The sequence below is a fragment of the Coturnix japonica genome, chromosome 1 (assembly GCF_054131305.1).
Source record: "Coturnix japonica strain WE chromosome 1, WE-NBRP24, whole genome shotgun sequence".
Lineage (NCBI taxonomy): Eukaryota > Metazoa > Chordata > Aves > Galliformes > Phasianidae > Coturnix > Coturnix japonica.
In genome coordinates this window covers 73,363,462-73,390,969 of record NC_140663.1, presented here as the reverse complement: position 1 = coordinate 73,390,969, position 27,508 = coordinate 73,363,462, and the positions used below count along the sequence as shown (strand labels likewise).

Here is a 27,508-nt window from a genome sequence, read left to right as displayed (position 1 = left end):
CCAGTCTTTAACTGTTTCTTCCTGCTTTCTCATAGCCGGAACACTCCAAAAGTCAGGGATCTGGATCACTTCTTGCTGAACTGGGAACTAAGCCCTTGGTTTCTCCTGGGAGCAGTATGCAGGGGATACCTACACCTGAAGCTGTGCTTTCTGCACAAGGGGCTAAGGACAGAAAAGGAGCTTTGATGTCAAGTATCCCAGCAGTGGGGTAGAACCACCTTTGACTCACCATGAGCAAAGCCATGCTAGAGTTTCTTGCATGATAGAGCGTTCAATAAATCAGTACATACACATAGTAGTGCAGAAAGGCTTGCATGAAATGACACAGCTTATTGGTAGGATTATAGAACCTTATTTCCTTTTTCTTCATTAAGAAGTGAATCAGATCAGTGCATTTATGGATGTGATGACAAAGGAGTGGGCTGGGCTCTGTTGCAATCTCAAATTAGCTTGTGTTGTGCAGTGTCACAATTCACCTGAGCTGGGAAAAAAAAGCTCTACCTAAAACAGCTGCTCTTCCCTAGTACCCTTGGCCAGAGGAAGCTGAGGTAAGGAAATGACTGTTACTGCCAGTTAATTGTGCCTGGTGCTTTTGGAAAGGCTTTTGGTCATCTTTCCAGTCAAGCCAAATCAGTTTCTTCATTTTGTTCTTCAAGTAAAGCAGCTGTAAATTCCCCCTGGGGAGGGAATTAACTTTCTCTTTTGCTTCTTGCCACTTAAAACAGTCAAAGACAAAGCTGCCTGTTCTCCTGCAAGGAAGGCCAACATGCACCAAAAAGAAAGACAATGATGCAATAGGAAAATATTTAGATGCAAGGTTCTGCTAGGAGCCTTCCCGGCACAAACATATTACGAAACCCTGCAGCTACTTCTCTTGCCTTCAGGAAAAGAAAGTAGGAAGGAAAGGGGTGTCAACATCTATTTTAACCAAAATACCAGTGAAGCCTCTGCTGACACAGACTTTGACTAATCATCAAACAAGAGCAGAGGAGAATGCCCACATTCGTTTTCCCAAAAGAGCAGAGCCTGGTTGATCATTGACCAAGCCAAGCAGAAGGTACAACCCACCACCGTTGTTATTCTGTGTACAATCCTCATACTTGTGGTGGACTAACAGGAAGATGGTTGAAGATTTGAAGAGAAAACCCTTCTTTGTCCTTGCTGGCATCTTGCTGCTTAGCTCAGCACAAGCAGGTAAGAAAAGGCATGAATGCATGGCAAGGGATTGAAGGCTTTAAACAAAAGGATTTGACTTAAATTCTCCCCAGCATACCTGTGTTTCAAGAGGTCTTTGCTGTAATCCAGTTAGACATCAGGAGAATGGCCAGCACAGGAAAAGTCCTTTCTTATCCCATCTGTCTCAGTGATTTTACTTCACTAACATGATATAAAAGAGCATTCCAGAATTGTGCTGTAAGTAGGGAGGTGGAAAAGAGACCACTTGAACTCTGGCACTGGCAACTCCCTATTTGAAAGCTGGGCAAGTCTAATCTGCAGTAGATGAGGGAAAATAAATAGATGCAATACCTCGACTTCTTGCTTTAATTGGGATCTTTTTCTTTTTTTAACTCACAATCCTCCTCCCCTGATGCCATTTCTGATGTGCTCTGCTTTTGCTAACCATACCCTTTAAGTAAAGCTAGTTCATGAGCAGCAGTTATTCTGATCAGCTGCCAGAGAATGTCTTTCCCATTTCTCTCTGGTTCACAGAAAGACCAGAAAAGACAACAGTAAAGGATGGCTGCATCCTACATGGGGAGATCCGAGTACCGAATCTTGGGGGTTTTTGTTTGTTTTTTTCTGTTTACTCTTATGCCACACTCCATGTCACTGCTGTAAAATATCTATTACCTGTTCTACTGGCTAGCCATACACACCATGTAGGTCTGCTATATAGGTCTCTCCTTGACTTATAGCCTAAATTTGCACAGTTTTATACTAGTTATGGGTTTGATGGATTTTTTTTGTTTAAATTCACTTCTCAGTGAAACAATTCTCAGAAGTCCACAGACATCCACAGTTTTCTTCCCCAGTCAATGCTCCAATTCCATCAAAGGGCAGAACAGCTTCTTCAAGCAATACTTGTTTGCCAGAATAGGCTGATTTTAATCTATGTTCTAGCCTTTCGCTCTTTATTAATAGAAGCCAAATTCCTAGTGAATTAAAATGAGCTTTTTCTTCCACCATACAGACACAGGCCAAATATTCTTCTCGCTCCCTCTCATTGCAGGGAACATAAACAGAACCTCAGGGCATCGTTGTGCTGATTTCCAGACGGCAAATTTCCTACATGGCAGTAAGCTTAATGTCCGGTTTCTTCTATTCACCTCCTCCAGCCCTAACTGTGGGGAGCTAATTTTGGCTGATGATGGCGTCAAGAACTCCAGCTTCAATAGCAGTCTGGAAACGAAGATAATAATCCATGGGTTCAGGTGAGAGAAAGAGAGCATTATGGTGAAATTTATATTCATTAACTAAACAAATGGCATTCCCAGGCCCTGCACTGGGCTGGCATGGAAATCCCCTGCCCATCTGACAGTCAGACTCTCCCCAGTGGTGACTACATTTGAAACACCTGCTAAGAGAAGAGCCCGGTGTGCTCAGTGTCAAACCATACCTGGAACTGCCTGTGAGGCAGTAGGTGGGACAGAGCCACTGAATAGTTCACCCTTCAAATCTGTGTCTCTCCAATTTTGAGGTAAGGATGTGGTGTGGGACTATGTCAAAGGACTTGCAGAAGTCCAGATAGGTGATATCAGATGCCCTTTCTTTGTCCACCAATGCTGTCTCTCCTTCATAAAAGGTCAGGTATGATCTGCCCTTGGTGAAGCCATACTGGCTGTCTTGGATCACCTCCTCATCTCATGCGTGCCTTAACATCTCTTCCAGGAAGATCTGCTCCATGAACTTCCCGGGCACAGATGTGAGGCTTACTGGCCTGTAGTTTCCTGGCTCTTACTTTCTTCCTTTCTTAAAAATGGGAGTGACACTTCCGTTTTTACAGTTACCAGACACTTTGCCTGACAGCCATGATTTTTCAAGTATGATGGAGAGTGACTTGGCAACCACATCAGTTCCTTCAGTACCCTAGAATGCATGTCATCTGGCCCCATAGACTTGCATACATTCAGCCTCATGAGGTGGCCTCAGACTTGCTCTTCTCTTACAGTGGGAGGGGGTATTGCTGCTCCTACCCCCACCTGAAGGTTCAGGGACATGAGAGACATGCTGCAAACATTGGTGTAGAGGCACTTCAGCTGGACTACTGGCTGTTTTACATTCCTGGAGGAGCCTTTCCTAAATTATCCAGAACAAATCTGAGGTTGTGAGGTCTTTCCAGAAAATAAGCAGTTGCCCTCACACAACACAGCACACCCCTGCCCCAGGTGGTAATAGGGGAAGTGGATAGTACAGAGCCTCCTCATTTTCCCAATGTAGCAGTGACAGACTGTGTGATTTGACCCAGGACTTCTTGCTGGTTGGCAGCAGAACAGGGCCAGATGTTCCTGGTCAGTTCACTCTTTCCATGTGGGCTCTATGGTGGTGTACTGTTGTAATTGTACAATTGTAAAGTCAACAGATAACCAGAGGTTACGTAGGAAAGAAGATAACAAATGCTTACCAACATTGAGGCTCATGGTAAGGATAGATACTTGCTGATGCCAAGGCTTGCTGCAAAACTCCACACAGGAACAATCCCCAGAAATCCACCCTTCTCTACTTAACCTCTTCCCCACTGTATAGTTGGAATAATACAAGGGCATAGTTGTAATTACAGAGTAAATAGACAGCCAGAGTGTATCTAAGGAAAGACTCACCAGTGCTGAGGCTTTCAGTTGAGATGGATGCTCACCAATGTTGAGGCTCACCACAAAAACTCCACACAGGAGCAACCTCCAGAAAGATGCTACCTTAGTGGTGGTCAGCCCTTAAATGGGATCTAGGAGAGGTAGAATCAAGCTCTACCCCTTCTGGAAGCACATCTGAATTACCTTCACCTGTGCTCCCACAGCTGACCCATCACTTGCCTCAGATGGTTAATCAGAGGTTCAGGCTGTGACAGTTTCCCATACAGGTGGCTAACAGGAACACCATAGCAAGACCAAGATTTCAGCCCGAGCCCTACAAATGTTTTTCTTGGTTGGTTCCTTTCTGAATCAACCCATTCTGGACAGTGTTCGTTACTACACTGCTGCAGTGACATGCCAGGTATATGTGTCTGGCATCAGGACAACTTTTTGGCAGCTGCCTGACAGTCTGCTCTGAGATATATGAAGCTCCATCATCAGTGAACAATATTTTGTCACGCGCCCTCCTTTAGAAAACACCTAACATATTTGTTTCTCATTACTCCTTAGGGCATTGGGTACAAAACCCTCCTGGATTGAAGGGCTTGTCCGTGCAATACTGCACATAAGTCAGGTAAATGTGATTGCAGTGGACTGGGTTCATGGGTCTACAGGAGCCTATTACTCTGCAGTGGAAAACGTCACACAGCTGGCCCTCTTCATCTCACACTTCATCAGCAAGCTCCTGGTAAGCTCATGTACAGCACAGCTGAATAACACTTATGCAGTGAGGATGGTATATCTTTGCATTTACCAGCCATGAATAAACTCTGTGTAGCATTTGCACCATTAGACCCTGACTGTACAGTGTGGGAGATCCTGGGTATGTGCCAGAGTGTGCACTCATACTCCTGGAGCAGCTGTGACATCAGGAGGATAGAGATAGGGCTGGAAGGAGAGAGGTCTGTCACCCCTCATTACTGATTTGGTCAGAGTGAACAAATTACTAGGCCGCTCTGGTCCTCAGCATCTGTCCTGTGTTTGTGCTAAGCTGTAGTCTAGCTACTTAAGCAGTTTTTGTCCAGTCTCTCCTGTTTACACCACAGAAGGCTACTTCTAGTTTCTCATAAGCCTCAGTACTGCTGCAGGATGTAACCTCACATATTTCAAAGGCAGCATTTTTCATCTCGATCCCATGGTCCAAAAGAAAGACTCTGGAAAGCAGAAAGGGCAGTAGCCATCATTCCCACATCTAGTTTGTTCTTCACTGTATACCTCAAAAGCAATCCCACATGAGAAGGGTAATGGAATTTCTGGTTATTTCAGCTTTCCTCCATAGAAATACATATTTGTATGATCATCTGCAGGCCCTGGGAGTCTCTGCAACATCCATTCACATTATCGGTGTGAGCCTTGGTGCGCATGTTGGGGGACTGGTTGGGCACTTCCATGATGGTCAGCTGGGACGGATAACAGGTAAAACTGAGACTTGGATCCTGACGTCTTATTCAGTGAAGAGAATTAAATGTCAGGGAAGGGGTATCATACATAGTAGTCTTTTAAGTATGTAGGCTTAATCAATCCAAGCTTTGGGGCTTCTTCCTAGCTTCAAAAGATCCTGACAATCCTTTCTATTCAAAAGAATGCATACACAGAAGAGACCAGCATGCTCTCATCAGCTTCATTTTCAGATGAGTAGAAGCAGACTCCTTCCCAAGAAAACATAACATTTAACTTCAGTCGGAGACCTTTGCCTTATGTTGTTCAAACATAATAAATGCTCTGTAGGTCTATGTATCTAATTCATTTCTCCCTCCTCAGGAAGAAGCTTAAGATGTACTGAATAACACTTCTTATTCTATGCTAAAGCCTTTAACATGAACTTGCTCTGTATAAGTGAGCAGGGAACCTCTCAGCTTTTTGCATGAGACAAGGCAAAAGAACATGGATGACAAAAAAAAGCAGTACATTCTTCTGGCCCCTTATCTCTCTGATAGCCTTCATTTTTAGGTAGGAAGGAAATAACTTCTTTCCCTTCTCCTCCTCCCTGCTTCCACACACAAATTCAAACACGTCAGCTTGTATTTTGTTGATAGCACCTTCTCCATAGAGAATTAATGGGACTTAGTCCAAAAGGCAATTAAACTGGCCAGCTCTGAGGCAGTGTTACAAGGAGCAGAACTGCTTCTTAAACTGTTGTTGGTGCCTGGGGAGTGAAAAAGGTCTTGCGAGGTTATTTTCCAAAGCAAAGTGAACAGAATAAACATCAGCCAGAATAAAAACGTGATCTTTAACACGTTCCTTGCTATTGACAAAGAAAAATCTGCAGTATTACTCTGGCTCCTCAGAATTTTCTCCAGGAGCAAGTTTCAGGCAAAAACATCAGCGGCTGCTTGAGAACTTGATTTTATTTATGGGGAGGAGGCTCAGAAGTATTTCTGTTTTAAGACTGTTTGGCAGTACTGAACCTTTGTAAAGCTTAGGTTGATTAACGCCTACAGTGCTGAATTCATCACCAAGCTCGAGATCTCCAGTGACATTGCTCAGGCTGTAGCGCTACTACAGATGACAGAATAATTAGGAAAGGTGCTACAGATTTGAATTCAAATAAAATTACTGGTCCAGAAATAAGAAAGAGAGGGTCTGAGGAGTGTTTGTTGTTCAGGTGTTTGATTTTGTTGCAGGCCTGGATCCCGCAGGCCCTAAGTACACCAGAGCCAGCCCGGAAGAACGCCTGGACCCTGGGGATGCCCTCTTTGTGGAAGCCATTCATACCGATGCTGACAGTAAGCTGGCTTCTTTCCTCTTCAGCCCACCGTGTCTGTTTGTCCTGCCATCATTATTGCTAAGAAGCAAGCAGGTCATTGTTCCATATATGCCAGCTGACCACAAGTTCCGGTCCAGTCTGAGGATGTTCCCCGATTAGATAGGCTTCAGAGATGAATGCACTGGCAAGCATCCACACCCCAGAGCACATCACAACAACAGGTGGGAGCTTTAGTGTTGTAGACACGGGGCAATCTTCCAGCACGTATTTCTTCCATAACCCTGCTACAGCAGAGTGAGTTCCTGCAGAACAAGCTCCGTGTGCTTTTTACCACTTGCAATGAAACCTTGCTTTGCTTTTGCTCACGTGACAACAGAAAGGTGCCACTGTGAGAAAGTAGTAGAGCCGAGCATAGGAATAAAGTTGCATTTCATCTACTTTCAGATTTTGGGATCCGGATCCCTGTAGGCCACATCGATTATTTTGTCAATGGAGGCAAAGATCAGCCAGGATGCCCCCGATTCATCTCTTCAGGTGAGAATACTCTGGGTTTCTGTGTGCCTTCTGTTGTGGTGAGATCACAGAGGTGTTTACAAAACATTATTTTGCAGAGAGGAAGTGGCTGCAGAATCTTTATTCCTTGACTTTTTGTTCCTTAGGAACCGTCAGAAAAGCCAAAACCAGCTGAAAGGCTGACAGCTGCTTTTCTCTGCATGCATTTCTTGCAGGCTACAAGTATCTGATCTGCGATCACATGAGGGCAGTACATCTCTATGTCAGTGCCTTGAAACATTCCTGTCCCATCGTGGCGTTCCCTTGCACGAGTCATCAGGATTTTTTGAATGGACATTGCGTGGACTGTGGTGATCCCTTCCTATTGTCCTGTCCCAGAATAGGTACGGTATCAGCGTGAGACCTTCATGGAGGAGGGGACAATACATTCTTGATGAGTGCCAGCGAAACTCACAGGACATGGTTGAGATTTTTCCAAGCAGGATCTGAATGGGAGCTATCTGGGGATAGGGAGAAACTGTATCATTTTCAAAATTCCATAGAGAAGCCAGATGCTCATATATTGTCCAAGGTAGAACACCGGTGTCTTGAACATCTCTGATCATTAAACATTTCACAGGGTTCTTACTAAAAGACATTCTCCACAATCTCTTGCCTAGCAAATGGGCAACTCACTCTAAAAGTGTCCTGTTTAGAGAAGCAGATGGAAGTTTTAGCCCAGCCCCAAAGTCTCAATCTTGTACAGACTACTTACTCTTACTTACTACTTATCTCCCAGCTCCTTAGGTGTCCTTTGTCCTAATACCTTGTGTGGGCTTCCATTTGCACAAAGCCACTAAGAGGTCAATGCTGATGGTTAGCTACAGTAGTCAGAGGAGATTTTATAGGGCCTGTTAACCTGTCAAACAGATGCCACAAACCTCTGCTTGCTCTAGTATAAAAAAAAGGGTCTGTCCTCCAAGACAGTGAAGTTGGGAGTGAAGGTGAATTGGAACCAATTCTGTTTCTGTCCTGGGTCCTTCATGGCTTTCTCTCCCATGGCTCTGTTTCCTCCCACAGGCCTGCTGGAGCAGGCAGTTGTCAACATGAGAAGGCTGCCTATGGAAGTGAACGCTTATTTAATGACCAGTTCTTCAGCACCATTCTGTGGTAAGTGGCGAAGAAGAAAAGTTAGTTTGTTAGGCAGGGTAGGTCTAACGCACAGCACCTGCCCTCACTCCCACGCACTTTACCTCTTGCTCAGTTCACCACAGCCTCGTTGAGTTCCGCTTGGAGAAGAAAAGAAACGCAATCACCAGCATTGAAATAACTTTCTTCAGCAACAGCACCAAGGACACGACAAAGATCACCATGTGAGTTACAGTGCATGCTTCTGGCTTGCTTTTTCCCAGTTCCATGTGTAAGGATGTTTTCCCCAGTCCAGGAAAGGCACAAGGATGGAACATCTCCCTCAGTGCAGCCACTGTGCGATGAACCACAATCTTTCTTAAGCTCCTACACGTTTATCTTAAATGCTTTCAAGAATCAGGTATGTGCTACTACTACTTGGTGACTCTGACAAAGTCCACAGTTACACAAACCAAGAGATGTACTCTGGGATCCCCTTTGTACTGTTATGATGATTCCTATTTTACACCATGCCCATGCCTGGTGCTGATTTAAATCACTCTCAGATAGTTATTAATCCTACTGCGCCAGACGGAGCTGGCTACAGCAAGACCCCATCCACTGGAGGTTCTAGACGGATGGGCTTGGATCAAACATTTCTGTTGATGCTCAGTTGATGACAGCAGTTGCAGAAAGAAAACAGGTACATCCCTGCACTGTCAGATAGGTGAGAACTGGGGAGAGGGAGGCCTCCTGGAGGGTGTCCAGCATGACACAGCTGCTTGATTATGGATTTCCAGACTAACACTGCGATTTGGAATTCATACTCCAACCTGATGGAACTCACATCTGTCCAACCCCATAGTGAAGCAAAGGCAGATCCAAGCAGCCCTGAAATCTCGGAAGCCAGATCTGCCTTCTAAAAGGTGTGGGAAGGAGGAAATAGCAACACGCAGGTCAAACCAGGACCCACAGTTTGTTCAAGAAGACATGCAGCGCTTCCTTTTGCAGCTGTCAGACAGTGTTAGTCATGTGTGCAGCAGGAGGCACGTGAACCCAGGAGAGAAATTTGCCTGGGAAGCGAGACAGCCAGGCAATCCCAAGGCTTTACTGTACCCTCCATTTTTAGTGAGACAGAAGGGTTACAGCTACCCAGGGACACCCTTGACCTGGAAGACAGCAGCTGTGCTGCACTTAAGTGCCCTCTGAAGAATCGATTCACAGGGGTTGGAAGGAACCTCAGGAGATGATCAGATCCAAACCCCACCTAAAGCAGGTTCCATACAATAGGTTGCACAAGTAGAAGTGCTCACTGCGTTCCCAGGAGATGAGTCCTCAAGGCTGACAGCTGCCATGGGGCTGACAGAGTACAGAGCTTTCTACATGATGTATCTCCCTGCTGCAATGGTGTTGCTTATGCACCACGTTATGTAACATGGCATCATCCCCCATATCCATGAAAACATAGTTCTGGTTAGCCAGAGTCCTACATGCACCCAAAGGCAGCGTAAGGCTTTGACAAAACGTCAGTCCCAGCAGTGAATGGGCAGCATCACTTCAGGGCACACAGCCTGCCACCAGGCTCCGGCAATTAGCAGCTCTGGCTTTCCTCAGCTCATGTTACCTGGCAAAGAGCATAAGGACAGGCAAAAATTCATCTATCCATGCATTCCACCTTCAACGTGGCCTAAAGTAAATACCTTGAGAAGAGCATAAAAAAGGCAATGTAGACATACAGCACCGATTCCTGAAGGTAGTTTCCCTATTTCTAGCTAAACACATTTCAGGGACATTCAGAGCCAAAGGTGAGTTGTGTTCATTAGCTCCCAACACTTCTATTTTCTGTGAGCCTGTCCATACTCCTCCCATGATTTATGCAGTTGTGTAAAGTTTCTAACACGTGACAGTAAAGTTTATATGGAAGTACTCCTGATTACAGAGATGGAACATGAACAGAAGGCTAAGAAAGATACGTTCAATTGCTGACTCTCTTGTGACGCCCTATATTTTGACAGATGAGTCTTTGTACTCCAAGGGCTTCAGATGAGTGCTCCAGGCTCCTCCAGTGTTTCAGTCCACATCTACAGGTTGGTTGAACACCCACCCTCACATCTCTTCCCTTCCATTGCAGACCTAAGCAAGAGGAGGTGGGCAGACGGCTGCTGGCCCACAGGGCTCCCCTCTGCCAGACAAACAGTGTGACACTCAAATACCTCCCCAAGAATCGCTTTTGGAGGAAGGATGAGTCACACATTGTTGGCAAGTTCTGTGCAGCTCCACTGCCTCTTGGTAACAAGTAAGTCACAGCAATATCTCCCAGGGACGCACAGAGCTGAGGATGAAGTTTGTAGTTTATACCGATGCATTCTTTCTCCAGTTTTGATAACCTTGCAAAGAGGTCTCTCCCACCCTTCTGCATCCCCATATAAATAACTTCCTACTACCTAGGTAGTTTTCCATGACACTACACTTTCCATACACTTGCCAGGACTGTTGTAGATCCCAAGTTCTTGCAGATGGCAAAATAACTGGGTCTGTACAGATGCATTATACTCTTTCCATATTGTTACTGAGCCAACACTTACCTTGGCTCCAGGCTGAGACAAGCCAGTGGGTACTCCAAAGCAGGGAAACCAGAGTCTGAAGACTCTGTTCTGAAGGGCAGCAAGGGAAATTGAGCACGAGGCAACAAAATAGGCCCAGAGAAAATAGTCATTCCCTTTGTAGATTTCGGGCATTTGATGGTAATGATTATTCCTCATTAGAATGCTTAGCAGAGCAAAGAATTACAAAGCAGTGATGGATATGCAAATATGTGGCTTTTTGCCACTTATGAATGGGATAGCATTGCACATGGCCTTGAAGTTTGCTGACCTGTGCCATTTGAGCACTGGATGCAGTGCAGGCGGGAAGCTGTGCACAAGTTCACAACTGCACTCATCACACAACTGCTCAGAGCAGCAAAGCCCAGCTGATTCATCCCAGCTCATCACATGCTCATCATACCTTTGCAAAGCAGCACAAGATCCATCTGCATCTTGCTTGCCCCCGTGTTAGGACAGCAACCCCTACCTGCTAAAACACAGTCTGACTTCCCTGTGCTCTTTCTACAGCAGGACCATGTTCTGTCTGCCCTGGATCCTCACTCTTTATGACAACACAGAACTCTCCTTCCAGCTGTCTGCTGCCTGTGCCTAGCACTGCTTTTTGGAGCACACGTGCATACCCAAAGCTGTGAAGGAGCTCTAAACCTGCTGCTGCTCTCTGCTCATGGATGACGCTTTCATTACAGGACTGGATGGGTGTGTTTGTTTTTCCTTACTCCCTGCTTTTAGGAGTGGATATCAAGGAAAAGAAGCAAGCAGTACATTAGCGATTGCAAAACTAAGCAGTTACAAGACCTCTCAGTAAAAAGACTGTATTGGGACTTTTATCTCACAGATTCTGTTCCCAGGTCTGAAAAATGAGATAGGTGAGTCATTTAACCTCAAGATTGGAATTGCAATGAAACAAGAAGATAATTTCACTCTTCCTACACAGGGAGTATCAGGATGATTTCATTTGTGTTTTATTAAAGTGTCCTGAGATCTTTGTACTAAAGGTGCAACGTATTATTTATGTTCAGAACGAGGTGTTCATTTTTAGTTCAGTCTTGGCACAGGGAAGCATTACAGAATCACTTAGATGAGAAAGGATTTATACGATCAAGTTCAACCACCATCTAACGCTACCAAATCCATTTCCACACTTCTTCCTAAGGTGCTGTACTACCTCCTCCCTACCAGTGGCTGCTTTCCCCAGATGCTTTTTGCTCTCGTGAGTTTCCTTCACTGTGTGCACATCCTGAGAACAAGCCCCACTCAGTACAAAAATGCCATTTCAGACTCTCCTTCTCACCTGAGTCCCAGTTTCTCCTCTTCCTTATTGCAAAAGGATGAATTCAAACTGACCCTTCACCAGCAGTTAGTAATGTCTTTGCTAAGCAGTGCTTGCCAGCAGTGAGAAACCTAGTCCCTAGAAGGGCTTTCCTGGCCTTACTAGAGCGGACGACTACTGTGATGTCATAGATCCAATCTCCATATCATGCCTTCTGAATCACGCCCATTGCCAAAGCCACCAGGCACCCCAATTCCCACTGTCCTTTTCCCCATGGCTTTCAAACCACCTCACATTCTTTAAGGAGCGTTATCACCCTCTCCAAATCTTCAAACACCACCAACTTATCCTCTATCTTTAATGGGAATTGTTAAATCAAAGGGAACGCAGATCCCATGAGCAGCTCATGCTGCTTGCAGCCATATCGCTGTGCCATGGTACCAGGGCTGCCGACATGCCCTGGAGAGGCAGGATTAGAAACCAAACCAGGGAATGATCACCCTGGGGCTGGCAGGTTGAAGCAAACATTGTGGAGTGGGAGGTGCTGGAGGGTCACTGCAGTCCCACGCGTGTGCTTCATGTGCTCCTGAGTGTCCGTGTCCATGCAGGCAGACATTTTGGTGCATGCTACAGTGTCCATCTGGTCAGAAAAGTGTGAGTACACACACCCCCCCAGGGGGGCTTGGGATCCAAACAGCCTGCTGTTCCCTAGAGCTCGGGGGTCTGCGTGGGAGCCAGGGGAGCTCGTCCTTTGCAGGGAGCAGGAAGGTGGCTCCGGAAGTTCTCAGAGGCTGTGGAAAGCAAGCAGTGGAGCAGGAAGGAAAATTAAGGGGGAGAGAAAGAGACAAAGAAAGAAAGCATTGTTAGTTACAGGCATAATTCTTACTTGTCTTGCAAACCTTTCCAAGACACAAACCTCACAAACCCCACCATTACCTTTCCTCCTCCCCCCCTCCTGTTAAACTAGCATGCAAAACCATATAGTTCTTCCACACACGATAAATCAGAAAGTGTTATCCAAGCACACTGAGGCAGCAAAACCAAAGCACTTCCAAGCACCTTCTGTGATACCACTGGAACAAAGCCCAAAGCTCCTTTAGTTTTGCTCGCAAAGCAGGTGTAAAAATCCCTACTAATGTAGATACCAGGCTACAGGCCATTGAGCACCCATCCATTTTGCCCACCCAAGAGAAAGCCAGCTCACAGATGCAAAACTAAGTAGCAGCAGCTACGCATCTTGCAAACATTTATAGAACAAGCCAGAGCAAATGCAATACGGAAGGGGGAAAAGGCAGGTGGCTTCTGGTTGCATGGATTTTCATCCAGGGATTAAAGCTTCGTTTGCTAGGGAACACTGGGCTGTACAGCAGTATGCTGCTAAATCAAGTTTTGAACAGAACCCTTGAACCTGTCTCCCTTAAACGGGCAAATTACTGCAACAGCTGCTCTCCTGAAAAAGCATGTGCTCTTCTGTGGGATAACAGTCTGTTTGCTACAGTAGAACAACACATCTCACAGGAAAGGTTTGTACTGAAACAGCCTCAAGTTGCAATGAGGAGGTTTAGGTTGGACATTAGGAAGAAATTCTTCGCAGAGATGATGACTGGGGATTAGAAGAGGCTGTCCAAAGCAGTGGAGTTCCCACACCTGAATGTATCTAAGAGATATGCAGATGTGGAACTAAGGGATGTGGTTTAGTGATGGGATTCAGTAGGTCACACTGATGGTTGGACTTCATGACCTTGCAGGTCTTTTCCAACTGAGACCATTCTATGGCCATACAAAAATCACTGTGAGCACTCAAAAATTGTTTCCTGCATTGTGGCATAGCAAGGTGACAACAGTCAGTGAAAAGAAAGGTGATTTGCAGAAGTACTCAGCAAGAAGAATTTAGAGACTTTAGATAACCAGAAGGTAATTACTCAGGATCAAAGTCACTGGGGAGACAGGTGAGAGCTCAGGACAGGGGAAAGCCCCAGGCAAGCTGACCACAGTGACCTGAGAATGGATATCCTAGTGCTGAGAACATACAAGCAAAACACAAAGTGCCTGTACCCCACTTACAGCACTAACTGCATTTATTTTTGATTGCATCTATGCAACAGAAATGCCTGACAGTTAAGAGAATGACTGTCTCATAACTGATTCATGTTTCTGCTTCTCCAAGTAAGGACTGAAAAAGTTTCAAGTTTGTCCCTCCAGCAGCCTACAGCCTAACTGTCAAATGAGGAGAACTGCTAAGCAAGTTCCATCATATCCCAGATTTCAAGGCAGTAGACAGGGAAATGCAGGAACAGGCACATGACTTAATTCAAAGCAGAATGGTATAGGATGGGAAGATCTTCAGCTCCACAGCGTTCAAAAAGTCTTTTCAGCTTTCTTGCAGACTCAGCTTGGACTCACGCAGTGGTCACTCTTAGGAAAGAAATCCCAGGTCCAGACTTAGAGTCTGGCAACTGGCTGCCAGAAAGCAGCACTTCAAGACGGCGTGAATGCACATTTGGGGGCTGCAGCTGGTGCGCAGCAGCTGGCTAAATGTAGCTCAGCATGGAATTTATCTCTCGGCCACTTGTATCTGAATTTCAAGACTGAGCCACTCCACTAGCTATTTCTGTTCGCCTGTACTGCCCCAATGTCCCCAAGCCCAGGAATTTCCTCCCCCAACAGCAAGGAGATGGTATTTTGGAGGGGAGCATCTTATTCCCGCTTACCAGAAAGTAGAGTTGGGGCATTTAAAAACAACATTTTACGTTTGGCCTGCCAGGGCTCAGGGTCATTGGAGTCTTTGAACAATGCACAGTGCTCTCCACTGTCCATCCATGTTAAGCTCTGGAGGTGGTTTTACTTGTGCTGGTGTCACTGAGGTTGTCAAGTCTCTCACCCACATTTACCCTCCCCATTTCCACACCAGAGTATCTCCAGTCACAGCTCTACTTCACACAAGCAGGCTGGTCCCATGCCGTCCTTGCAGGTACCCATACTTCCTATTCACCTGGACACCATTATAGCTGCCTCCTCAGGGGAAGAGGATAAGGCAGGGAGGAGCTTCCTATGGGTGGTGACCAGTCCTTAAACCCCACTGTGTGTCTGATGCCTGTAAATAAGCCTTTACCTCCTCCTGCTTAAAACTATGCAGATCAAGGACATCTCCTTGGGTTCTCTGTATCAGCTGGCAAAAAAATGCTGTCAAGTGCAACAGATCTCACGGCATTATCTCAGTCCTTCCCAACACCATGATGACCAGGCAGGTGCACCTGGCAATCAAGGTGCATTTGGGGTTATTTCCTTGGGGAAAAAAAGGGCTGTGTGGTGTGGGTTTATAACTACTTGCATTCTAACCTCTGTAACAGGAGACTAAGAGCGTCCTGTGCTGGCAGCGGGAATCCACCAGGAGGGAACTGGTAGCGCCAAGCAGCCACTATCTTCTGCTCTGCTTTGGGGCTGCTGTATCTCTGCCCCTGACCTCAAGGGAGCCACCTGCACTCTTCCTCACCTCTGTGGCAAGCAAGGGCAAGAGGCTGTGGAAGGACTTGCTGCCACTGATGGGTACTTACGCAGGGGTGCCACGTGGGGTGACACATGCCTGTGCAGGGAGCACCCTCACTTCATATACTCCCCTTCACTCACATAGTCCATAAATGACCCTGGTAACTCAGCAAAATCTTCCAAGACAAGACTGGTGGAGTCCTCACCCAGCAGGTCGCTCTCAGGCCGGGAGGACCGAGGGCGCGAAGCAGGTGGTGGTGGTGGTGGAGGCTGTGGAGGGGGTTCCAAGGCCCCGTCCAGCCCGTGGTCAGGCTGCGGTGAGCACGGCAGCTCCTCAGCCTCCTCCAGCTCCCCTTCTGAGGAGGCCGGCCCCAGAACATGGTAGAGGCTGGGCAAACGGATGTCAAAGCGGAGACCGAACTTGGCAAAGAGCTTCTCATTGAGGGAGTAGAGCTTCTCTGAGATGTCATAGCCCAGGTGGGAGGAGAAGAGGCGGGCAATGTAGCGGTCCTTCCTCAGGAGGAGGTACAGCCGTCGCCTTGGCCAAGTGATGTAGCTGCAGTCAGTTTCAGCTGTCAGTGTGACCTGTGGGGCAGGGTAAGGGAGTCATTATTGCCATTTTTTACACTAGCTATAAGACCAGGCTAACAATACTTTTTAAAATATACAACGCATGACCATATATTGCAATAAATATAATAAAAATGGAAGAAACATATGCAGGGTGAAACACTCTTGGGCCAGAGAAGAACGTCTGAATGTAATGGAGACACTGGCATGCAAAGAAGCATTGGAACCAAAATATCCCAGGAGCTCCCTTTCACTCCATACACAGGGGTCTCCTTGGCCAGTCACCGTGGCAGAGGGCCATTGGGAAGCTGAACATAGCTTGGCTGCAAGTGCGTGTCCTTGGGATTGATATCTAACACTGCTGCCATGCAAGCAGCTGCCCTATGAAAGAAATACAGGACCTAATACCTGAGAACTTCCCCAGGGCAAGGTTAGTGAGAGTATGGGTCACACAGAAACCGCAGAGAGAAGAATCTCCTTTCCCTAACCAATTTCTGGTGAGCTGCAGCAAGAACAGTTTTCTCCTAACCAAGCCAACAGGACAGGATTTGTTCATGAACCCCTCTGGCACCATCAGAGCTTCTGGGAGAATGAGCCAGCCACAAAACCTGACTCCTCCAGGCACTGGAAGCCAGCAGCTTAGCAGCAGTGTGGGAAGAAGATGTGGCCAAAGCAGAAGCTATGAGAAAAAGTGGAGTGAGTCAGGCTCCTGCCATTTCTCAGTGAGCTTAGAACTGCTCAACCCAGTCAGCCACGGGAGAAAACGTGGGCAAGAAAAGCCTTCCATGTCCTCTTCCAGCAAAGATCCAGAGTCAAAGATGCATTTTTCTTTCATCTATTTCTGATTGTGGTGCTGGAATAAGGTTGACATGAAATAGTCTTATTAGTGACACAGATGAGGGAGGGTCTAACACTTGCCCAAGATAGCATGTCACCATGGGCATCAAGAATGATGTTCTGCCAGGAACATGGACCAGTCAAACCTCACCTGATGAATTCTGGTCTCATGCAGCCTGATAATTCTTCACTCTCCTTAGTGAGATGATAAGGATTACTCTCTGTCCACCTCAGTACCTTGGCCTGACATCTCTTCTGTTAACAAGCTGTAGCCTGTGCCACACTTACAGGGTCAGCCATTCCCTGCTGCTGCTCCTCTGGTAGGATTGCAATGATCAGTGATGGCAGGGGTCTCAGAACCAGTCACCATCACCCCCCCACCCCCTCACAGTATCCAGGCCAAACTCAGACCTGAGGAAAGCAGATATGGGAGCTACCTTGACTTAACCAAGTCTGAACGTCGCTGCCCTCAAAAAAGCATAATTCCCCAGGGATTAGCAAAGCCCCTCCTCATATGCCCCATGTGGCACGCTCTAGACTGACATCCTGACGGCTATCAGCCAGCCCCAGTTCATGGGTTAAAGGCAGTTCATGGGATACAGGCTTGCATAATCTCCTCCTGAAGGAAAGCCAAACAACAAATACTGTGGTGTTGACAGCAAGAGCAAAACCCTCTCAATTGCTGCAAATAACAATTGTTCTGGTCTCTCAGCAAGGGATTCCACTGCTCAGAAAGGACCATATTCAGGCGTGAATCATCCTTTCTGCTTCTCCACCCCAAATAGATGCCACCCTGCCACAGAACAATGCAGCCCACTGGGCAAACACTTCAGTGTTGGTATAAGGGAGCATTCTGACAGCAGCATGCCAACAACCCAAAGCCTCCCCCACCAGCTGAACTGTGCCTGGCATTGCTGCTGACTGGCTGTGGGAAACCAGGAGTGAGCCTGGGTGACTCTCAGGGTTACCTGGAACGTTCCTTCCTCAGAAGGTCGTAGTGACTCCCATTCTGGAGAGTCCAGGAACTGGTATGGAAAGACGTAGTGGAGGAACTGCCCATCTTGGCTCACACGGACCCTGCAGATACAGGCAAGATGCACAGGCTTAGATTGCAAAGCAGATACCCCATGAGATTGACCACACAGACAGTCCCACCTGCAAGGAGAGGCCTTCTCCCTGCCTCACACATGTCCCACAGCCTACTGAAGGTTGCTGCAAATGCTCCAGCCTTTGGGGCCGTCTCTCTTTTTCTCAAGGGGAAATAAGATTCACTGCCACTGCCCTGCTCTCCACCTGTTTCATTTCTTACTGCATACCCAGCCCTCACAGGTGCAATGCCAATCCTAAACCAGGACTTCTCAGACCACCAGACTGCTGCTGTTCAAGTACTTCCCAGCCTGACCATACCTCTCTCTACCAGCATCTTCCCACTTTCCTTTGAGTTGCATGAGGGCAAGCAATCCTCACCTCCATACTGCACAGTCCTGTCCCAGAATCACACTGGCATCATGCTGCAAGCTCATAGTTTGCTGCACATTCAATCTCACAGCCTCTTGTCTTCCAAGCATCATTTGCACAGCCTGGAACAATGGCCGGGCAGGCTGAAGCTCTGTTCTTAGCTCTGCACCACCACCCTGCTGCATGATTTGGGGTCTCTTATCTCTCCCTTGCTATGCTCTGCAGTAGCATGAGTTCAAGGGCAATTCTAGCTTATAGGAGTAACAAGGCTCGGTTTGCTGTTGAATTCCAGTTAGTTAGATGCCCTGCCTGGGAAGGTCAAGGTCTGCAAGACTGCAAGTCTGCAAGTTCCAGGCACATCCTATGCTTCCAGCCCACCTTATCTTGTTATTATTCCATTCCAGAGAGGGCATCATAAGAACAGCAGTGCTCTGCAGGGTCAGCCTGCATAAAGTGGGTAGCAAGAAATGCAAATCCAATCCCACTTCCATAAAACATCCCATAGCAAGATGCATACTTCCCACAGCAAATGAGAGCAGAACAACCCCACCAGCACTGGCTTACTACATGCTACAGCATTTTGTGCTCACAGAGCAGCAGCTCTGTGATCCAGTTGGAAATACACGTACCCAGTTTCCTCCCAGTACATTGCCTGGGTTGGTAGTCCCAGAACACCCCCCAGAAATGTACAAACATATACAAAAAGCAAGGACAACCCTTCCTCATGCACCCCCTCACCTCCGCTGCGGTAGACCACAAGTTCCAGGTAATGCTGGATTCGTCTTCCCAAAGAAAAATCCTTGTGAGACACTTACAGGTCTCTTTCCTTTTTTACTCTCTCCTGACATTAACGCTGAGTGCCTAGCAGCAGTTAATATCACTACCATTTTCTTCATTTGGATTATGAAAATTGGAAAAAGATGATCATGGGGGTGTGCCGTGGGCTCCAGGGTTAACAAATGCCAGTACCTCATCAGCATTGTTCGCTCTGCAATCAAACCCCCCAGTAAATAAATAGCAAATGAACATAGCTTGCAGGCAATCAGCTGCAATTATCTAAAGGTCCCTGAGGTCATCTTTGATGGTCCAGAAGGAAAAGCGTGGATGCATGACAATACAAAAAAAAAGGGGGGGGCCTGCAGAGGTGAAATGGATTCTCTTGACAAAATGATGCTTGAAGTGGAAAAACTGAGCCTTGAGGGTTCGGGTAAAGGGAACGGGGAGGGAGGTCTCCCTTAATGCTGCTGGCCAGGGCAGCAGGTGAACCAAAGGCTTCTGCTTGGCATACTCAGTCACCCATAACACAGAACTGTGTCTGGAACCCGCAGAGAACATAGGTTCAGACATACCGCCTGCTCCTATGGCGCCCACTAGAAACAAAATAACTTTCAAAAGATAAAGAAAGGTAAGGATTCCCCAGCATTATCAAAAGCACAGCTGTGCTGGCTGCATATCATTACCTGAAATATATATACAAAAAGCCCAAAGGCTAACTGAACAAAATAAAAATATCAGCCAAAGCAACAGGCAGATGTGTATCAACAAAGCCCTTTCAGAGGAAGGATATAATCACCACCCCAGTTAGTACAGAGGGAGAACACTACGAACAGCAGCCTCAGTGCTTTGCTGTGGGCCCGCTGGGAACTGGGAGAGCTTTACCTGCCAGACAGCAGCAAGGAGAGCCGGTCGATGGGCGTCTTGCCCTCCACTGCGTAATTCTGGTCTCGGCCTAGTGATTGCACTTGCTCTTCACAGCATTTCACAATTTCTCTGTAGACTTCCAGGGGCACCTGCAAGGGCAGGTACATGGCCTTGTAGAGAAGCTCAAACTCTTCGGGGACGGAGTCTCTGCGAAGCCGGTAAGCAAGGTGGGCCAGCTGCAGCACGCAGATGAGGACGAGCAGCACATTCCAAACTAAGATGTCAAGCCCGCAGGCGCTCAGCCAGCCCCACAGAGCGTAGCAGAAGTAGCCCGGAGCCAGTAGGCCGAAAATGTAGAGGGACCCGAAGATACCACTGCCGCCCATGTAGCCCAGGAGGACGATACAGCTGGCCAGATGGTAGGCCGCTCCCTCCATGTGCTCCTTCCAGGCATCGCAGGCAGGAGGCTGGAGGACAGCTTGGTCCCAGGAGGGGCTGTTGGTGCTCATCCTGCCCCGGCCGGCTGGAGTTAAAAAGCAACTGTCATATGCAAAGAGTGCAGAGGTCTGAAAGCAGAGCTGCTGGGTGACTGTTCCTCCTCCCACTCCTCAGTGCCGGCCGGTCCCACAGCAACACACTTCACGGCAACATGTTAAAGCACTGCTAGATGTTTTCACTCCTGAAAAAATCCCCAAAGAGCTCACTTTTTGTGGCTCACAAATCAGGCCGGCCCTCTCCCTACCTGCGCCAAAGCAAAACAGATCTGGCAAAACAGAAGCTGAAAAAGCACAGGCGAAGAGAAAGCAGAGGCCATTAGCTGGAAAATTCTGAGCCCAGTTAAAGATCTGGTTGCAATGCTCCTGTCGCCAGCCCTCTGGCAGTGAAAATGAGCCCGTGAGAGCACGGCGGGGAGGGCGGCCGGGTTGGATTTGGTACGTCTATCACTTGGCAGCAGCGAGGAGAGGGACCCCAGAGGGATAACCATGTTTGGAATTGAAATCCAAGGAGCAAAAGCAGCAAGGGGAATGGAGAACAGGCACGCACCCGCCACTTAACATAACTCAGGCACCCAGATAAGTCCAGTGCAACGAGGGGAAAGGAGAGGGAGAGCAACGGGCTTTATCACTGAGAACTCCAGGCATCTGCAGGGCTCAGCACTGTGCTGTGCTCTTACAAGAGTGACCCTCACACAGAACAAAAAAGGAGAAAGGTTGTCTCCTTCTGCTGCGACAGGCAGCAGTGCCAGGATTTCAGCAGAAGAGAGGCTGTTCCATAGGACATTATTTTCCAGCAATGGGCTCTGCAACACAGCATCTCCATTGGCAGAGCATTTCAGACCTAAAGGCTTGAGGTATAGCACCAAAGCACAGTTGTGAATACAAGGGATAGAGCTAAAGATAGTGAGTTGTTGGGACACAGCTTTATCTGTTGTGAAGATATTATATTGTCTAAAAGTCCTGGAGCGTAGCACTTAGAAGCGTGCTTTGCATGGACATCCCAATTGAGCAAGGATTCTTTCACTCCATGAGTAACAGGCCTGTGTTGTCAGCCATGGGCAAGATGTGTAAATGCAGCTTTTCCCCTGCTTCGAGTAACACATTATCAATCACACCAGCAGGATCCACCCCACTGCCAGGAAGCAGCAACATTTCAGGCATTGACGCAACCAGCACGGTCAGTCAACAGTATGAAGCTGGCCTGCATGGGTCAGTGGGGTAGGGATAGGGTTTCCAAGGGTGGTTGTGTTTCAGGATGAGCTTGCAGCTGCCCTGCCTAACATGCCATTCCCATTGGCATCATTCATTTAAAGAAATACAATCAGCTCTGCCACTAATAGCCCTCTAGGATAACACTATCAACTGGGTGAGGCACAAGCAATGCTTCACGGAAGCCTTAAAGAACATATCACGGTCTCAGCCAACACAACTGCTCTCTGCAATTATTAGTCTATGTGCAACACAGTGCTGAACCATTCCCGAGAGCAGCAAAGGTACCTTGACCAGTTGCCACATGGTAAGGAAATAACACAAACAAAGCTTCGCCCAGGGTGTGAATACAATGCAGCCATGAAAAATGTTATAAGGAATATTATAAGGAATGCCTTTTTAGGGCAAGCTGGCATTTGATGCAAAGGGGAACTGGAATATCAAGACTGAGAGTATTTAAGATACATCACATAAGATGTGTAAGAACTTCCTTAGTTTTCTGAAACGAGATTTTATTCTAATGCATTGCCTAGAATTGGAATACATGCCATCTCATCTACAGATGATGAGGTTCATCCAAGCTGAGAATGCATAAGCCAATACTGACTCAAGGAGAAAAGCTAAACAAACACTAGAAGGGAGATATCAAGCTCAAAACAATTTGGATCAAGAGAGAAAATAATAAGATACTTGAGCAGCATCAGAACTCTTCACAAGAAGAAGTCACATAGGCATTACAACAAAATGAGCATGTGAGGAAGCAAAACAGACACGTCAAGCTCTTCAGCTCTGAAATCAGCAGCACATAAATGGTTTCTACTGACTTCTCACCTATAATGAACTCATTCAGTAGCATTTAACACTCAGTAACAGGTGATGACACAAATCAGGTGCATTATATATTTGGCAAATAAATGTGTGTACTTAGCATTATCCTCCATCCTTAAGAGCAGCCCAGCACCAAGAGATTATCAGCCTCACATCCCACAGCAGCTACGATACAGGTTGTTTTCCTCAGGATGTATACAGGTTCACTAGTGACCCCATAATCTGAAAAGAAGTCTAATCACCTGCATTGTGGACACTAAGACCTCAATACCCTAAAGTCAAAGAGGGAACAGTTAGACAATTGCTTTCAATTTATTCTGTAGTGCCTTACCAACAATACTTAATTACAACAGCATTCTGTTCTCCCCTGCCCAGCTCTTTACTCTGTGCCACCATTTCCACACAGGATACAGTGCCACAGGGCCTCTGTCCTTTGCTTATGAAACACTGTAGAAAGCAGTCTGAATTCCTCTCATACAAGTCTGCCACTTAACAGAGGTTGTGGGCTCATTGCTGCTAGCTCAGAGACAAAGCACAGATTTCTTATCTTCAGTTTCTGAAAAGAAAGTTCAGCAGGAGGAAAGGAAATAACCAATCATGCTACCTTAGAGCCAATTGTTTCTGCTTTTCAGTAGGGGAAATTAAACCTGGTTTTGATTCTAAGGAAAACTAGTTTCTTAAGACTGCAGTAGTCATTGCAGAAATAGTTACACTTAGAGTTACAAGCTCCCCAACAAGCCTCAACATGACTTAGCTGAAAGCAGTAACAACAATATTGGGAGCGTGATTTCTCCATTGGCATCAGGCAGAAAACCCACACTGAAGGCCCACCTGTCCAGCCACTGGTCTGACTGATCCCTGTTCTCATTCCAATTAAAGCTTTCCTCGTGCTCTCCATTCCTATAGCTCAGTGTTTTGAATGACCACAGCCATTTATTTCCCTTTTTACTGAAAGCAAGCAAACAAAAAAGCAGAAGTCAGGATCACTGGTCATTTTTAGACTTTTATTAAGAGGGAAAAATATATATTTTCTACAGCAGCAATAAAGAGGTAACAGTGGAAAAGCTGCAGATGTGATACACAGTCTACCATTAAAGACTCATTATAAATAGGTTCTTTTATCATATTTGTCCTTTGAAGCAAATTTCAGAAATAATTTATTTTCCAGCCTTCCAGTACACCGATCACACAACAGTCATCATCTAGAAAAGGGAGGAAAGACAGCTTCATTAAACATGGATTCCCACAGGATAGCAAGGGACAGTTCAAAAGTCTCCAGACATTAAGAGTATCGTATACAAACAGCCTTGCTCTGCTCTTAAACTGGATCCAGAGTTTCTTTCTGAACTCTAGAGTGAGGTAAGTCAATTTCCGAAGAACGTGAGACGAGAACAGGTTTTCCCCTCTATGTAACTTTTGGATGAAGGAGGGGCATGAACTAAACACAGTGTCCTATCACTGGAAATCTAAACTGAACTCTGGATTTCTTGAAAGAGAACAGAGGCAGAATCAAACTTCACCATTCAAGAGCACTCTGAGAAGGCTTCACCACCCTCACAAGGAGAGCAGCAGTTACTCCAGGGTCAATAAGGTTTACTTGGCCTTCCCTCTTTTAGGGAAGATTTGCCCTTTGTCATCATGGACAGTAACCTGTACTTTCCAGTGGCACCAGCTGAGACACCAGGATACTTTAGAGGCAGAAACCAAGCAATAAATGCACTTCTGTACGTTATACTCACCACACACGTCATCTTGCTCATCCCAATCATATCTTAAAGCCCAGAGCCCTCATACACTCTTTGTGAGCTTCAATTAAATGCCTGCAATTTTCTTCCCCCTTCTCAATGATGCTGCAAAACAAAAAGATTTCCAAGGCTCAGCAACAGAATGTTATTCTACTATTAGTCAAAACCACACAGCTGACAAACTGCTGGGGACAATTAAAAACACATAAGTAAGTAACAATTAGGCTCCAGAGATTTTTTTGCCTATCCTGTCTAGTGTCACTGCACTACCAGTGTCCACAGCGAGCAGGGCTACTGGGATTTTATTATACAGTACATGGCTGTCGCCTCACTTTTTTGGGTTGACAGCAAATTCTCAAATCATTCAGTAAGGAGAGGGACAAGGTTTCTACAATACAAGGCAAATTAGACGGACTTTATCAATAAACCTGCCATCACTGCAGCACAGCACACACCACAAAACCAGTTCAGACCTGCTCTCTGGCAGCTTGTAGTGCACTTCCTCTCCCCAGGGGCGAGGATTCCACTGCCAGAAGCATAAACTATCAAACTGGGAGTACTAAAATACATTATACTCATCACCATTTCAGCTTGGTTACGGTAAGCCCAACTAGAAGCATCACCACCCACGGCAGCTCCATCTGACACAAGACTTTCACCAACCCTCCTTTTCTTACACAGAATCACAGAATGACCCAGGTTGGAAGGGACCTCAAGGATCATGTAGTTCCAACCCCCCTGCCTGGCAGGGCCACCAAACATACACCTTTACTAGATCAGGTTGCCCAGGGCCCCGTCCAACCTGGCCTTGAACACCTCCAAGGACGGGGCATCCACAACCTCCCTCGGCAGCCTGTGCCAGGGCCTCACCACTCTCCTAGTGAAGAACTTCCCCCTAACATCCAACCTAAATCTTCCCTCTTTCAACTTAAAACCATTTCCCCTTGTCCTGCTATTATCGGCCCTTTTGAAGAGTTTACTTCCCTCCTGAGAGTAAGTTCCCTTCAGGTATTGAAAGGCTGAAATGAGGTCACCCCGCAACCTTCTCTTCTCTAGGCTGAACAAACCCAACTCCCTCAGCCTGTCCTCATAGGGGAGGTGCTCCAGCCCCCTGATCATCTCCGTGGCCCTTCCTTCTCATGGGGACCTGGACACACACCCCTGATTTTCGCAGAGCCGGCAGCACCGAAGCCCAGGCAGCTACAGCGGCCGGTCCCAGCCCTCCCATTACATCTAGGCAACCCAAGGCCGCGGCCAGGCCACTCACCAGGCGTCCCGCGCCTTCTTGGTCTCCGGACAGGCGCAGCAGGGCTTCAGCGGCTTCTTCTCATCCCGCGCCTCCCCAGCGCCCTTAGAGTCGCAGCTGGCGGCCGCTATCGTCGACATGGCGAGCGGCTCGCTACTATCGCGGCCTACAGGAGACACGGGGCCTGCACCGAGCTCTGTTTCCGGGGCTAAGCTCTCCTCACTGCGCCTGCCGGGAGGTGTAGTTCCTAGGCTTGGATACGCCTCTGCGTGCCGGTGCGCATGCGCGATGCGCCCTCAAGGTGCTCTGCTCAGTACCTCAGGTTGTGCTTTAGGCCTGGAGCTGAAATAGGGCGGATCCGTTCTTGTGCTACAGCTCAACACAGTTTTCCACATGGCCAAAGTTTATTTTCATCCCATCAGAGATGAGGCATTTCCTGCTGCCCCATGTCTATGCAGCTCCTCGAAGCACAGGCTCCTGAGGAGGCTGCCTCTGGAAATGGCATCACACAGCACTCACTCATCTCACTGACCAATTCAGTACCCCAGCACTGCACTGTCCCCTCCTGGCAGATCAGCATTAAAAGCTGCCTGGAAACAGCCTCATACTGGAAAGTGAGTTGTTATAGAAACACGATTAGGGTAAAATCATGATTAACTTTAAGGCATGTCTCACGTTGATCATTTTGCTCAAATCAGGCAGTGTTACTGAATAACCCCAATGAATGGTGCTCAGATGTTAATCCACCATAGAACCAGTGAGTTATCAGTATCAGTCCATTTCTTGCTTGCTATATACAGAATCACAGAATCACAGAATTATCAAGGTTGGAAAGACCTAGAAGATCATCTAGTCCAACCATTACCAATACTTCCTGGCTAAATCATATTACTCTGCCTGGTGCAGTGCCATTTTGTTGTCAGCGTCAGTAGCAAATCTTGCTTGCTTTAATCTGTTCGAGTCTCTCTTGATCATGTTTTATGGAATGTGAGCTCTGCTGTAGCAAACAGTTTAACAGTCACAACAAACTGCAGGAGATAAACGAAAGCCTGGAAGGAATACTTAGCATTTCCAAATACATGACTGATTTTGGCTGCGTTCTTGTGCGCACTCGTGTCCCAGCATCTCACTCCTCTTAAATATTGCATCAATACATATGTTATATAGCACCACAAGTTGCTCGTCAAGAGCAGGAAACATTACATATCTTCTAAATCCATTTAGACTTCCCTCAGCTCTTATTTGCTGCGCAAAGTTACAAAACAATGTAGATAATGCAGCCATTTCTTCCACATCAGTGACTGAGTTTTACACATCCTTCCTCAACCTCTGGAAAAGCTCCCTCTAATTCTAGCTCATTTCTGGCCATAGCCTGGGTGTCCTGCCAAAGCTGCCTTACCCTTTCATTTCCAATAGGCCTCCCCTGGATCTTTAGATGTGTGCTAGCCCTCAACTTAACTCAGTGGATTGCAATTAAGGGATGATAAGCAAATACTTTTTAAAAAGTTTTAATAGAGAGGATTAAGATCACGATGCACTAATTATTTGAGAGCACATGGGAACTGTTGAGCCTGAACCACTGACTGATCACCCGGGGAAAGGACCCGGTCATCCTGGGAACACAGGTGAAGGGAAGAGCCTGGCTGCACCTTTCTTAGACCTCATTTAGAGAATCTGATGATATGGATGAGCAATCTTCTTCCCTTCCTTCATAGCACCTTTCTATTGTGACAGCCCTCCAACATCACACCTTTGTTGTAGCGCCTTTCCTGTTGTATTGGACTGTCCATTTGCCTCAGAGAGGAAACTAGAATGTGGTATATAGAACCACCTTGGTACCACTCCTCCTCAGGTTTGGCCAAGTAATTATTTGCTAGCAGCAAATGTAGCTGTTATTTAAAAAAAAAAAGACAAACAGATGATATTTCTGAAGCCAAACC

The 27,508-nt window shown here is 46.8% G+C and overlaps 3 protein-coding genes across 4 annotated transcripts; 1 reads left to right on the top strand and 2 right to left on the bottom strand.

The window, feature by feature from the left end:
- The first annotated feature begins 949 nt into the window (after positions 1–949).
- PLA1A (phospholipase A1 member A) lies at positions 950–11,775 on the top strand. The gene is made up of 11 exons (XM_015874871.3): positions 950–1,194; positions 2,231–2,432; positions 4,359–4,536; positions 5,156–5,264; positions 6,473–6,574; positions 7,000–7,089; positions 7,284–7,451; positions 8,128–8,217; positions 8,312–8,420; positions 10,307–10,471; positions 11,289–11,775. The coding sequence occupies exons 1-11, from the start codon at positions 1,122–1,124 to the stop codon at positions 11,371–11,373; spliced, it is 1,371 nt and encodes a 456-aa protein (XP_015730357.2). The 5' UTR covers positions 950–1,121; the 3' UTR covers positions 11,374–11,775.
- Positions 11,720–20,925, bottom strand: POPDC2 (popeye domain cAMP effector 2). 2 transcript variants are annotated; one of them, XM_015874875.3, is made up of 4 exons: positions 20,062–20,925; positions 17,913–18,021; positions 15,606–16,122; positions 11,720–12,842 (listed from the first exon to the last, which is right to left on the bottom strand). In XM_015874875.3, the coding sequence occupies exons 1-3, from the start codon at positions 20,550–20,552 to the stop codon at positions 15,652–15,654; spliced, it is 1,071 nt and encodes a 356-aa protein (XP_015730361.2). In that variant the 5' UTR covers positions 20,553–20,925; the 3' UTR covers positions 11,720–12,842; positions 15,606–15,651. The 2 variants fall into 2 exon arrangements, with proteins under 2 accessions (XP_015730361.2, XP_015730370.2); XM_015874884.3 differs by having other exon boundaries at positions 15,744–16,122.
- Positions 20,926–23,560: 2,635 nt separating this feature from the next.
- COX17 (cytochrome c oxidase copper chaperone COX17) lies at positions 23,561–25,798 on the bottom strand. The gene is made up of 3 exons (XM_015874898.2): positions 25,590–25,798; positions 24,317–24,427; positions 23,561–23,779 (listed from the first exon to the last, which is right to left on the bottom strand). Exons 1-2 carry the CDS (start codon positions 25,706–25,708, stop codon positions 24,343–24,345), a joined length of 204 nt encoding a protein of 67 aa, XP_015730384.1. The 5' UTR covers positions 25,709–25,798; the 3' UTR covers positions 23,561–23,779; positions 24,317–24,342.
- Positions 25,799–27,508: the final 1,710 nt, after the last annotated feature.